Source organism: Macrosteles quadrilineatus, unplaced genomic scaffold, assembly GCF_028750875.1.
Source record: "Macrosteles quadrilineatus isolate MER2022 unplaced genomic scaffold, UCM_ALF_1.0 Scaffold_2__2_contigs__length_208266976, whole genome shotgun sequence".
In the NCBI taxonomy this organism is placed as follows: domain Eukaryota; kingdom Metazoa; phylum Arthropoda; class Insecta; order Hemiptera; family Cicadellidae; genus Macrosteles; species Macrosteles quadrilineatus.
In genome coordinates, this window is record NW_026542595.1 from 171,814,160 (window position 1) to 171,829,044 (window position 14,885).

At 37.8% G+C, this 14,885-nt stretch overlaps 1 protein-coding gene across 3 annotated transcripts in view; it reads left to right on the plus strand.

The window, feature by feature from the left end:
• The first annotated feature begins 1,498 nt into the window (after positions 1–1,498).
• Positions 1,499–14,885, plus strand: part of LOC128985625 (methylcytosine dioxygenase TET-like) — an 88,681-nt gene continuing 75,294 nt past the window's right edge. For all 3 annotated transcript variants that reach the window (XM_054405328.1, XM_054405329.1, XM_054405330.1), the window contains exons 1-2: positions 1,499–1,562; positions 7,060–8,215. In XM_054405328.1, the coding sequence (XP_054261303.1) occupies positions 7,097–8,215 (1,119 nt within the window). In that variant the 5' untranslated portion in view covers positions 1,499–1,562; positions 7,060–7,096. The remainder of the gene's footprint in view (positions 1,563–7,059; positions 8,216–14,885) is intronic.

Consider the following 14,885-nt stretch of genomic DNA (forward strand, 5'->3'; position numbering starts at 1 on the left):
TTATTTAGTAAAAAGTATCATTTTTAAGCCTTTCTTTGTCGACCTATAGCATTTTGGCTTTAATTAATAAGTAAGAATTTTACTTAAATTTTGGGCATATTGTATTGAGGTGTAGTGTGTTGATTTTCTTGAGTAACTAAAACTTAAGCTAACTTGCTATTTTCAAAACATATTTATGTAACTATCTTCTCATAAAATTCCTACCATGATTTGCTTTCATGATTAAAAAGAACCTTTCAAGTCATCTAGGATCGTCTATTGCAAATGAAGAATTCAATCTCGCAAAGTCTTTCAAAGTCAAGGCATACGGCTATAACTACTGTTTACACATAAATTCTGTGCTCTGAATACATAAAAGCTTAGGATGTTTCGTAATATCTTATATTTTCAAATTTAATATGTTGGATTCTACTTAATATCTTCAAGAACATATTAAAACTTGTGGCAAAAATGTATTTTCAAATTAACTTTTTCTTCAGCATATAAATGTTTTTGTAGCATCTTTACTTATTCGAACGACCATGTTTCTCAGGATCTATTTCACAAGGGTGCAACTTAAGGCGGTGACACACTATCGATCTTTTCCCCGATCAAGACCCCGAACCGAGCAGGGAGAAGGGAGAAGGGAGATAAATATCAGCAAAATTTTACTCCGAACATTTCCCCGAACATGACCAAGACCAGACGAATTCTACCGAGCGCGGCAAAAGGAAGTTTGGAGAGAGATGCAGAGTGTGTGCGAGTGAGAGCGCAAAAATAAAATATTCTAGAAAGGATGCTTAGTTATATCTATTGATTTCTATTGGTTTTATTCATTGAAATAACGTTACAGAATGATCATTTTAATTGCCTTTAATAATATTAATGTTTATATTATTTTTGAAAGAATTTAAGTCAACATCAATTACTTAATTCAACCTTAATATTATTGATATAATTGATTTAACGGTTTCTACACTTTCAACCTTGACCAAACAAACCACAAACATTACATCTTAAATGATTATAATATATAACGGCAACATATTACCCAACATTTATTTATTTTACCAATTAAAGAGTTTAATTGCCACATTAAATCAGAACTATCAATGCTAGCGCAGGCGGCCGCTCGGTGCGGCGCTCGCGACGATGTACGGGGCAAAAATGTACCGTGACACACTATCGTACATCGGACCGTACATCGGACCGATCTTTTCTTTGATCTTTCGCCAAAAAACCGCCTCCAGAGCGCTCGTCTCCCTGCTCGGCCTGATGTCTTGTTCGGCGTCTTGATCGGTGTACGGACCCGTGACACACTATCGAACATCCTCCCTTCGACCTCCCTTCTCCCTTCTCCCTGCTCGGTTCGGGGTCTTGTTCGGGGAAAAGATCGATAGTGTGTCACCGTCTTTACATTTCCCCTCTCTCCCCACTACTTCTCTACCCCGAGCGCGCCTGAACTCTAGCGGCCATCCCGGCAACTATCACGCACACAGCAAAAACCCAAACAAAAAAGCACGTTCAGAAGTGCATCGTGTGTTGTGGTGTGACAATCGAGTTGGGGAAGGACCGAATATCAGGTAATCTTACAGTGTATTTGTATGTGTTGAAATGCGTGTGTTACTTATTTATCTCATTAACTTATCACGGTTGTTTTCATTCAAGAAATCCTAGTGTTGTGAAATAACGTGACTAACCTTCAAGAAACCACCCACCATGAGGGTGGTTTTCTCCCTTGTTTCGTAATGTTCGCGATTTCCTGCCGTGTTCTTCCTGTGTTTTCAGTAGTGGTTTGTCTTCTAGTGTTGATAGTTTGTGTTGTCAGTTTGTGTTTTTGTGTATCAGTGATGTACAGTTTGTGTCGAGTTTCGCGCGTCCGTTACCCTTGAAATCACATAAACAAACACCGCCTCACACCACCCTACGTTACCTTTGCGCGAGTTTTCGAGTTGTGCAGGTTGTGCGTGTTTTGGTGGCTGTGAAATCATTTTTATTTGTGTTTTGTCTAATTTATGCATTCAGGAAATTATGCTTATCTCTGGTATGTTATAATTTATTGCCACAAAGTTTCTATACAATGTAAACATGTTTGCAAAATTTATTGATTTAAGTTTATTGAACTGTAAAATATTAGTTAGGTGTTTTATGGAATAATGTTTTTGCTTGCAAAATTTCTTGCAATTGTGGCTACCTTGAGACTGCCTTGAATTTAATGGTATAGTTGAGTTATACCATTGACTATATTATAAAGTCAATGGTTATACTGTAATACGCTTCTGGGCCTATTAATAAATATTGATTCCTCTCGTTACAATAGTAAAATGGGAACTTAAAATCGTGTTATTGGTTTACTCTGCATCAAAGAAAGCCTTTTTTTATGGGAAACCCCAAATGGTATATGTTATTCGTCCCTTAGGTTTTATTTTTGTGATGTGGTAACGTAACCTTTATTTGAGATGTAGGACCCTAGCGCTTTCGTACACTTAAACAAAACAAGTACCTAATTGCTAGATGCAGCCCATTGGATTGCTCAATGAAAAGTGGACTTACAAAACTAATACATCCAATAAACTGCCTTTAACCTTCATGAAGTATTATGCGTTATGAATAATTGCAGACAAACTAAACGAGAAACTATTATCTCTTTCTAGGATGTATACAACTTATTGATTTTCAACAAAGTCAACACACCACATATTATTTGATCATGCAAAATTGTTTTTTACATGTTAACTATCGGGTTAAACATCAACAGCTAGATGTGTGTTAGCAAATTATTATCTTATAAAATTAATTGTCTGTTCCAAAAAGCACTCTTCAATCAGAAAATAATATTATTTCTACCAGTAAAAAATTAAACAATTACAAAGTTGATCTTGTTTTTTTACCGCTATACTTTTTTCAAACACATTCATTTACCCACATTGGTTGAAAAAACGTGCCTAATCGCAAGGGCTTATTTTTATTGGTTTTACATAGATGGAATTACACATTAACCAGTTATTATATCAAAGATAAAAAAATAACAGAATAGTTTGACGTGACAAGGAGCGTAAAAAATAACAGAATAGTTTGGCGTGACAAGGAGCGTTGTGATTTTCAATAGCAGCGTCGGGGCTTTGGGCAAGCTCTGTGTTGTTCTATGGACCAATTTTAAGTAGACACTTCCTGTTTTCAGACGACAAATTAACGGAATTGCCTACTGGGTGAGACTATAGACGATAAACTGGCCTCTGTGTTGAACTTTGGTTCAGCTTTTAACCAAGAAAGAATAAAAAGAGTGCTCTTGACGTGCGTTTAGCAAACGATCGCGTTAAAACTCTGAAAACTTTATTTGGTACTGTATTTATTTTGATAAAAATGTTATATTTTCATATTTTTATCTTAAAAATCCCCTAGGAAAGTTTAATATAAAAATAAGGCCTGTACAGTATTTATGTTGGTCTACTATTATTATTCTTCTAAACCCATATCATCATGATCTATCAGGACAGTTATCCTGAATTTATCAGTTGTTATCTGGAAGTCGTTCTTTGAAACTTGCCACAAATGGTTGCACAGAAATATTTGTGTGATCTTTGGTGAATTTAAATGACTAAAATATGATTTAAAATAGTGAACGGGCCAAACTGGCGTAGGCCTATGTGGTAAAAATATATTCTGCATATGTATATAGTCAAAATGTTTGTCGTATAGCTTTTAATTATTATTTCCTAATTGGTCCGTCAATTCATTTTATTTTCACGAATACTCAACAAACAGTTAAACTAACTGTAAGAAATTAATTTGAATTTGAAATAAAATCCAACTTTTTATTAAATAATCACGATAAATTGTAAATTGATAGGTAGGCTAGGCCTACATAAAATAAATTAACCAAAAATATATTTTTTAGATTGATAAATTGTAGTAAATTAGCATTAGGTATATCGATAGGATTTTGATTCCATAATATGAATAAAAACTTAGAAAAACAGGAACAAGGTTTGGGAGTAGGTTGGTGAAATGGTTTTCCTATCTGTCCAATAATGGTCTCCTAACCATTTACGAGTACACAAAAATAAACGTTGTTGTTTACCAATCATCACGTGCACATTTGAGGAATAGCATAGTATATACAGTTTTTATTTCTTTTTAAGCTATATATGATTAGCGAATTTCCATATAGGGAATAATCTACTACCGCAGGTCTCATGGCAAAACCTAGACCTAGACCCGGGACCGATTTACTTTTTCGCTTTGAGGTCCCCAGAGGCCAAAAACACCATCCATTCAAATACACATATATACACTCATTTAAGTGTTTAGTTGAATCTGGTTGGCTAAGAACATGCAATATCGAAGTGTGAATATAAAACTTTATGTTATGTTCTGTAGTATTTATAAGTGCAAAGTACTTGGTCGCGCTGACCGTCTGCGCCGATCGCCGTTTGCCGCGCAACGGCCGGAAACAGCTGTTGTCGTGTGGCAAGTTTGTTTCCGGTTGGTTTATTGGCTCTTGTCGATATGACCTTAAAATGTTAAAGAAATGCCGTGAGGTATCTTTGATAAGAACAGCCAAAAAGTCCTGGGGTTTTCACGTAGGGAAGGGTCGAAGGGAGTAAAATTGAGAGAAGCGCATGATTTTGGTATTATGATCACTAAACTAGGCCTGTTAGGTATTTATGTAGGAACGGTAATAATCAACGATCACGTAATAACCCCTGGCACAGAAAACAGGTAGCCTAATAGTAGTATGTTTTCTGTGCCCCTGGTCTTAAATGTTTATGATAAATGATAACTGGACCTAGAAACAAACTCACTATGGAATCATTACCTTTTGCTTGGATGAGAACATTTCAGCCTATGTGTAATGGTACATAATATGTTTCAAATTGAGCGGATAAAAAGATGTTTAATGTTTAGATATTAAACTATATTTTACAAATGTCTTTGCTATAGTACGTTAGGTACATGTGAATATGTTAATAACTGACCACCAAAACGTCCCCTTATAGTTTTTAACTTCCAATTTTGAGTTGACTTTCCAATAGGTTTCCCTTCCAGTTTGTCAAAATAAGTTAATACATGTGAAAGAAAACCAAAGTCTAAATACCGTCAGTAGATCAAGTAAACTAAATTAATTATACTGCTCTATCTTTACTACATCTTTTACGTGAATATTCAGGGTCTCATTGATTCCAAACTATTCATATTTTACCTGCAGACAACAGAAAATTTCTTCATATGCCTTTTTTTTTATATATTGTATTTACGATTGCTATTCATATACATTTCCTATGTTTATAAAATCGTATACTCTCAATCAATTATCAAATATCAATCATTGAGATGGGGACGCCATCTAGGTGCGTATTTTAACCCAAATATGAGTGAAGGATGAGTGTAGAATGGTGTGAGATGACCTGTGTAGCTTTGTTACTGACTTAATGTAAAGCTAATCCCGTGTTAGTTTCGTACAGTTACATTTTTAGTCTACACAGGAGTGCTTAGGGTTGCATTTAATCATTTTACTTTCTATAAAATATATTGCCTTGAGCAATTTAATTATAAACTGAACATCCCAATATATTCATTTTTGGTTTGTGAACAACGAGTGAGTGAGAGATGACATCCCGATGAGCTGGCGATGACGTCACTGTCTTGTGAACGTATTCCAGTGAATCGAACTTAAATGAACAAAGAGTGACTTGCATTATTATTATTAGTCGAATCTGTATCACGTCCATTTGTATATTTTTTGGCTAAGTTATTGGCTAATTATAATGGAAGTATTGCAAATTTTCTTCTCATTTTATACTGTTTTCAAGAATAACTTAGTCAACATTTATTTTACAGGACCACAAAAATAAACCATCAAACATTTTTATTTAAAAAAGGGGAACAACATTATGTTGACAATACCTTAAACATTAATCAATAAAATACTTGTGCAATTTTAATTTTAATTTTCTTTAAGATTAACAGTTTTTTCGGGGTCTAGATGGTTGTTCCATAGACTTCTGAGGAGACTACAGTATTGAAAGTAAATGGCTAAAAGTATTCGTCCAAAATCAATTCTCTCCCTAAATAACCAACAATTTAAGTATGTAATATTCTTATTTTAGCACAATTTAAATCAAATAACACTTAAATAAGAAAAATATTACAATTTCAATCAGAAATATGTATTTTGTAAAGCGTTACGACCGATTTCGTTGGAGTTTTACTATACACTGTTTGTAAAGTCGAAAACTCTTAGATTGTGTCCAAGTTAGGCTGATCAAAAAGCTCAACTCCGACACATTTCGTCGTATTGAGGCCGCGTAGTCACCCATCACGTCCAAATCACAGATCGCAGGCTGGCAGCCTCACAAGCAGCTGTTCCGTGACGTACCTTATGGCGCAGCTGTCCTTTGTATAGCCGCCGTGTATACCTGGTCCTCGTCCTTTATAACGGCTCCTCTACGCAAACACACAGCCACCGTGGCTGAGATTGAAATCGCACGTTGCTACATTTGGAAAATTGTCAACCGTGTTGTCAAACTGCCTATAAACATTGCAACCAACAACTTGGTCTTGTTTGGCGGTGTATTTGGATTGAGAAAGTTCTTAAATTGTCACAGTAACAGTGTTCAATGTGTTTATATTAAATTTAATTAATTGTTGATTTTTTTAGTTTATTAGTGGCAATGTGTTCAAACGATTTTTAAGAATATTTCACATCCATATTTTTTTGTGATAAAAAGTATAAATGTAAGTCTTTGATAGTAAATTTACTACAAAGTTAGCTGATGAAACCAGCTAAATAACTACAGTATGCACCCGCGTTTAAACTCAAACATTTTTTGTAGTATACACTGTAAATACAAACTGGTTTGTTGGTATCGCTTACCACAGAAGTCCTTAGTCTTAATAAGCCAAGTCATTATATTGTAAAATTTATTTAAACAAATCCATCCATTATCATGCATTATTTTAGTCCTTCTTGAGCACCTTTGCTGTCTGTCATATTCTCTGATTTTCTAGGAATCTAAGTAATGTAACATCTATTCCATCCTTTGATTAGTCACTCATCATATGCTTTCTGTGTTCCAGTGCCGGAAACTGCTCGTCATGACGTCATGACGGTGCGATGAGCGAAGGTGGAGGAGAGGGACAGTTCGGGGGTGGAGGGGGTAGTTTCTCCTCTCAACCCCCGACCCCGTCCTCCACGGTGCCTGACCCCGGGGCGGACAAGAACTCCGGGCTGCCTCCCTTCAGCTCCTTCTCAGCATCCGACATCGCCGAGGGTCTCGGCTCGGAGACCCGTCTCTTGGACATCTCCGGGTGGGACTACTACGGCGAGGGTCTGACCGGGCGACTCCTGGACCGCGGGGACGGGTTCCCCATGATCATCCCTCAAGCTCAGTACCGCCCGTGGGAGAGCAAGCCGCAAGACTCGACGTCGCAGGATAGCATGAAGACTTCAGAGTACCCCACGTCGCCTTCTAACAAGCTGCCTTCTTTTCAAAGCCAGTTCAACGCCTTCCCGCAAGACTCCAACGGTGAGACGGTGACATTGACCACGCTCACCCCCGCTCCGCCCTCGCCTTGCAACTCGTCCTCTGGCCTCCCTAGCTTCCACACGCTGTCCACGGTGAACGTGAACCCTCGAGGGTATCCTCTAGTCCCCGCGCCAGTCCAGGCCCGGGAGATACCCGCGATACAACAACAGTTCCTGGACGAGCGTCACATCCATCTGTTCCAAGGAGCCCCTGGACAGTACCACCAGTACGTGACCGCCCCACAGGCCGCGCCACAGACCACGCTGCTGACCGTGGTGAAGAGTGAGCCGGTCATAGTGACCGCCGTACAACCCGCCATCTACCACAGCTCGGGGCTCGACGAGGGCCGCCACTCCCCGTTGGACTCGAGGAAGAAGGAAAGACGGAAAGTGCGCGCGTCGAGTTTGGAGAGCGAGAGCGACGGAGTCGGCAGCTCGAGCGTCGAGAGTTCCGGACAAGTCGCGGCGATCTCGTCGACCGCCGGGTTCAAGAGTCCGCAGATCTCACATCCGATGATGGTCGGTCAGCAGATGGACATGGAGGACTGCGACAACAACGAGAAGCCGGTGAAGAAGAAGAGGAAGCGTTGCGGAGAGTGCATCGGGTGTCAGAGGAAGGACAACTGTGGAGACTGCGCACCTTGCCGCAACGACAAGAGTCACCAGATCTGCAAGATGAGACGGTGCGAGAAACTAACGGAGAAGAAGGTCAGTGTGTATAATATGTATGTAGATTGTAAACCTAGAAAGAAATAGTAGTGTGTGGTGACCTAGAGTTAGTTGTAGCTACATCATGTATGGTGTACAAAAAGAGGTTTCTACGTTTGCCGGGTTTTGATAAACTCCACTATCTTGATCTTCGGGAAATGACAGTATACATCGTTCCCTCAATTGTACATTGAGAATGTTGCTACATCGTATGTGAAAAACGCTACATCACTGTCCCTAGTGTTTGCTCCCGGTATTCAATGATGATGTCATCTGCCGAAGATCGAGATAGTGCAGTGTACTCAGCTAATAGAAGCTTCTCCCCTAGAAGGGCTGACATTGTACGCGTTTTCCTCCCGACGGTAAATCTGTATCGACCACTTAAAATAATGTTAGTAATCATGTCCAGCTTTTTTCTTGATTTTTGGGACCCAAATTCGTTTCGTTGAACAATTAAAAGCAAAATAAATTTGTATTCGGATATTAATTAATAAACCTCTGTTGTTACGTTGTTAAGTTATTAAATTTCTTTAACGCCATTTTTGTTTAACTTTGGAGTACTTACGTGAACTCGAGTACTGGGATCAGGACGATTATTTTCTACGCTCAAATAAGCATATTTTGGTTTTAGGTAAAGCATCTGGCCATTGATGACAACATCAATAACTAATTATTAAAATCGTAGTACTTGGTTTTGAACAAGTCCAATAATTATTTTTACTTTTATCCGATGTCAATAAGTAAAACTGTGCTTAACCTATCGATTCAGTAATTCATTTGTTTTAACTGAGTCCGAAGCGAACATACAAAGGTGGACGAGAAACGGGTCGTGTAAAAGTGTAAAACTGGCAATTTAGTTTGTTTGCAACAACGCCAATATTGGCGGCAGCCATCTACTGATAAGGTTCGGCGATGATGGGGGAGGAAGCAGGGTTACCAACCCCTGGCGGACCGCCAACCCGCGAAATATGACACCCTTATCACTGGAGTGTTGCCAACATAGCGAGATGAAATTCTGTATTTTACGGACTTCGTCCAAGCATCGTTTATTGTTAATCTCGTAATTGATTGTCGATCATGTTTCGTACTTTTCTCGTGCAGAAGGAAACTCGAATATTGTTTCAAACGAGCATTTTAACTTATTTGCCAACTGTTGATATTCTAATGTCTAAATATCTGGAAAACTAGTAGCTAAAAATAAAATTAATATCCAAATGCATTGTTCGTTTATATACGCGATCTAACATAACATTCTTACGTTGTCCAATTCATTGCGAAAGAAATTTGCCTCATTTTTATTTCAATGTAAAAAAATTGAACATTTTAAATTTTTATACTTCTTTTCAGTTAAATATTATATTTTACACACATACACAAGCTACAAATCAAAGAAGTATAAAATAAGAAGAACAAAACAAACTAAAATACAGGTGGCACTAGAGAAAAGAAGAAACATCATGATTCAGTCAGTTTCATTTAGTCAGCGATAAGACAGTAATGGCTAGCCTGTACAGTTTCAACCAGTTTTATCACTTTTTATTATATTTTAATTATTTGATCAACATGACAAGTTTCAATTATTGTGGTTGTGACCATATTTTAAAGAATCTATTGACTGTACCACAATGTATTAATACATCACAGTGATGATGTGGCTGCATACACAACCTGACGAAGTTCTAAGGAACGAAACTAGCCGTCATACCAACTAATTGGATAAGGTAATCATTTCATTTTATCAATGAAAAAATCATACAGTACAAATTCAATGTTGGTTCACCAACCTGTATAGAACATCGATCTTATTTTGATGTTTCAAAATTAATTTGTTCAGATATACTTATGAACACTTGTAACGTATAACACATGTAACTTTCATCATTTTACCGTTTTGGCCCAGGGTTGAGGATTAAAAATATTATTTGCTGAACATAGAGCAGATCCAACCCAAATTTGGTCTTACTACCATAAGATTTTACTTAAGATTTTGAACGTTTATGTTTCGAATACCAACCGTTACAGGGTACTGTATTATTTTATGCACAGATCAGTATCAGATCAGTATGGGGTTCTTACCACAAAAAGACTTTACTTAAGGTTTTTTACTTAGGTATGAATATTAAAAGTCAAAGTGTCTTAATTTCAGAATCTTACACTGGTTAGAGGTTAAGACCTTAGTGACTTGAGGCAGTCCAACCAACATATGGGTGCTCGACGCGGCGCCTAGCCTACTCTTGTTTACCCTGCGACTCAGACCTAGCAGAACACAACAGATGTGCTGTGATGAGGACCGCCATCTTGCATCTAGCTCTGCCCAAACATCCACATCCGTCTGCGAACCTATGTCCTGGGTCCTCGCCCAACTACAGCTATATAGAGCGTTCACATCAATCAAAACTAGCGCCAGAACCACCAAGGTGTCGCGAAGAAATGTCCCAAATACTTCCCCGTAGCTTCGGGCTCACATTGCTGTCCTCTGTCCACTTCTATTACCCCCTAACTGAAAACAATACCAATGAGGCTTCTAGTAACAATTAATTTCTTGAAAAATTGGCCACTTTTTTATTTCTGCAAACTGGTCCAAGACCTTGATCAGTGGGTTAATACAATTGTTCTAAGAAATAAAGATACTTGAGATTTCTCACTTCATTCTGGTCCCATCCTTCCTTCAAATCTTTTCCCAAAATACGTATCATATTGGCATCGTGGAGATTTAATCTAATTGGTGTACTCTACAATTACAGTTTCATTGACCCTGAACTGAAGGAAATCGTAGTAAGTCTTATAGCGATTAAGACTCAGCAAATTAACAAGTTAGGTAACAACTAACTATTAACAACCAACTATTAACAACTAAGCAATTAACAAGTTTATTTTCAAATTGTTATAATAAAAAAAAAAAAAAAATATATAAAAAAAAAGAGAAAAAGTCAAAAAAAAAAAAAAAAAAAAAAAAAAAAAAGGAGCACAAAAAAAAATAAAAATAACAATCAATCAATAAATAAACGGAGTCTGCACGAAACAAATGGAAAAGGTACTGCTACACCGGTATACCGAGAGGTGGGTACGGTGTCAAGGGAAAAAAAAAAAAAAAAAAAAAAAAAAAGCGATTAAGACTCTATGCCTTTATTGTTTCGACTTATGATAAATCTTAATAGGCTACCTTAATCACATCATTTGATGGAATATTCGAATGGTTAACAGGTTGTTGCACCTTTGTTTAGGAACTTTCTTCATTAGAATACTACTTGTTCTGACATGCTCATCACTCTTGTTTGAAAAAGGAAAAGGCAGCAGTGTTCCAAAGGGCTGTTTTCAAGGACGCCACGGTTCGGAGGTCCGGAACTTGTTATCAATGATAAGCCCAACAATGCCGCCCACCAGACCCTTATCTAAGTCAAGGTCATATTAGCACCTGGTAGATAACGTTCCGATGGCAGGTCCTGTAGAATGTCGATAGGTCGATACTTAAACTATTCAAACCGTATTTTGTATTGTGTTTTCTTAAAGTTGCCTGTAAGAGATTTTACCTGCGATATAAATGGTGTTTATAGATTTATTTAAGTATTCCCCTTCTTAATTTGCACTTAATGTAGACTAAGTAGACATAAATTTAAAAATAGCAATTCAAAGAAATCCATTGGGTGTAGATGAAGAATCTACAGCTACTGTATTAACTTTCAATAGTTTGGCAGACTTCCTATTGTAAATCTATGCTATTGACAGTGTGTACTCTGTGCAACGCTCGAGTAGGATCTTGTTTAAGGGTAAATTTCACTCACCTAATAATTATTGTAAATTGGACGAAACAATTAAAAGTAAGTCATCAACATGCTGTTTGCTTCTGAGCTGTGTGGATTAGAATAAAGGGGAGTATATGACTACACCACCCTCCTACCTTTTTATTTGTAAAGCCTTTCGTTCGTAATATGCAAGAAACTTAAGGGGAAGCGTAAAGAAAAAAAATCGAAGGAGTAAACCCGATACCGATGGGAGAATGGGGCAATGGGGGGGGGGAGGTAAAGGATAATCCAAAAGTTCAAAAACAGGCCCCAGGGGCTGCGTTAAGAAGTGTTTTTCACGAGTTCCGGAAAGTCGGCGGTGCTTTTGTAATTGGCGACTGAGAAGTTATGAACTTGTTTGCTCCCAGAGAGGTTGTATGTTGGGGAAACATTTATACTTCAATTACAAATATCTTGGTTTGGTTTCTGTATGTGTTATGGTCAGTAGAATGAATCATATTGTACTGCAGACCTGGCTAGTAGGGTGAGTTGTACCATAATCTTTAATTGTATTTTAGTTCCCAGGCGGCAGCCAATCACAAGACATGGCTAGTGTGACGTTGCCATATCGCCCGTTGACGACACTAATAAAAATACTAAACAATATTTTCAAATGAGCTGGTACTGTATTATTAGATTTGGCAACACCGCACTGTCCTCATTGGCTCCTTTAAAGTCACGTGGTAAATAGACTCCTTCCTCAACTGCAAACTTTCGTGGTCCCGACTGTAGCCAAGGTTTCTGTGTTTGGATGTTATTATACACGATAAGAGCACAATGGACTTCTAATGCAGATTAATAATCTGTTGGTTAAGAGAAATATAAACCAAATTATAAATGTCACAATCAAAGCGCATTAAAATGGGCTGTGGTCTGAACTTTTTTGTAGTATCAAGTTTGAGCATTTTTGTATATAGCTATCAGGGTTAGGCTGCTGCTTGTTGCACTTAAAATATATTTTTAGAGATAAAAATGCGTACTCCGCATGTAGGAAGTCCTCTTCTTAAATCCTAACAAGAAGAGGAGAGCTAGAACTACCTATGAACTGGAACCCCAAAATTTACTAAAAGGCTTTTAAGATGTTATAGAAAACTATACGTCGCGTATTCATCGTATGTAAAACATTGTGAGGTTTGTAATATCAACGAGAACAATATTAGAAAACTTAATAGCAAGATAGTTTATAAAGTTATAAGAGAAGTTATGGAGTTCACATGTTGGCGAAGCAAGGCCAAGGTAAAGGACCGCGAAGTAAATAAACATCGTAGTTGTATTGGTCCGGTCGGACATGAATGGCGGGAGTGGGGCTAGGGGCGCCAAATTTGTTCTCTCTACGCAGGACGGAGAAAAATAAGATCGATAGGAAAGCGAGAGTGACTCATCGTTAGGCTAGGTTATTGACGCGCTCGGATCCTAGCCAATGGCGTCTCAAATTGTAAAAATGGCGGGAGTAATGTGTGTGTAGCCCATAAAAATAAGAAATTAAAAACTGTATGTCCCAAAGTCCCAATATTTTTACACGGTTTTTTTTAATTAGACTCTAAAATCATTGTATTTAACTGTATATGTATTATTTCTGTGAAAGCGATGCAGTAATTTTAGATTAGGTTAGGTTGAGGGATTTCTTCTATGAGCATAATCTGTAAACAGTCCTACACCTCAGTAACATGTAAAAGCGTTTAACATACAACTTTAAAACGTAAGGCCCCGGCCACACGAGGCGGTTTAACCGCGCGAAGTTAAGCCGCGCGAAGTTAAGGGCTTCGACAACACATTGAATCAAATGAGAGTGGCCACACGAGGCGAAGTTTAGCCGCATGTGCGGTTGAGCCGCAACATGTCGTCCCCCGACCGCGCGAAGTTAAGCCGCGTTGGAGGGGATGACACACGTAGTCTTATGAGAGTGGCCACACGATACGGTTAGACCGCGCGGCAGCCGCGCTTATTGGAGATATTCTTCGGACATTTCCAGTGGTTTTTTAGTTTGTTTTGTGTATTTTTTACCGGTTGTGTGGTGTTCAAACAATGTTTGATACATATGAACTCCGAACTATGGTTTCGCATGTGCTCGTAAAAGGTTTGGAACACAAAAAAATGTTTTCCGTTATGAAGGGATGGACCCAATGATTTATGTTAACGTTCCAGATCACCACACGCTTTTAATGCACAAACTAACATAAGTGTTTCGCCCATGATTAAAAAGAGTGAACTGAACTATGTTTTAATAGAGTACTGATACTGAGAAAACCCAACAGGAAGCGGTTCATTCGCCCCGTGTGGCCAGGCACTTCGCGCGGCTTAACTTCGCGCGAAGATAAGCCGCGCGGCTTAAATTCGCCTCGTACTGATCCTACCTGTAACTGTTAACCTGTGTGGAATAACACACACTACCTGTGTGGTTGTGTGATTTAACCTGTAGTTGATCGTTTGTAAAAGTTGTGACTTTTTGACATGCAGTATTATTGTTTTGAAATTTTGTGGGATATTGGCCTTGTTTTTGCTTGAATACAATACTTACTGAAAATAGGTTAACAATGAAAATACAGTATATACACCAACGACTGTTTGGATCTTACTTTAACATATAATGGTGGTTTTAAACTATATGTCAAAAGTTCACCTTGTTAATTTATTATAGAATTTTTAGTGTGGGAAATAGTTACCGTAACCTGTATAAGCTAGGATTTAGTTTTTAATGTCTATGTAAACGTCACAGTTGATCAATATGCAGTAGTCAAATACCTACATTTTTCTAGAAGTTAAATTAAACGTTAATTTTAATGTTTTAACTAAGATCTAAACAGTTGTTGGTGTATGCTGTCTTTTCATTGTCAACCAATTGTCAGTAAGTACTGTATTCAACTAAAAATAATTAAAGACCAATTCCA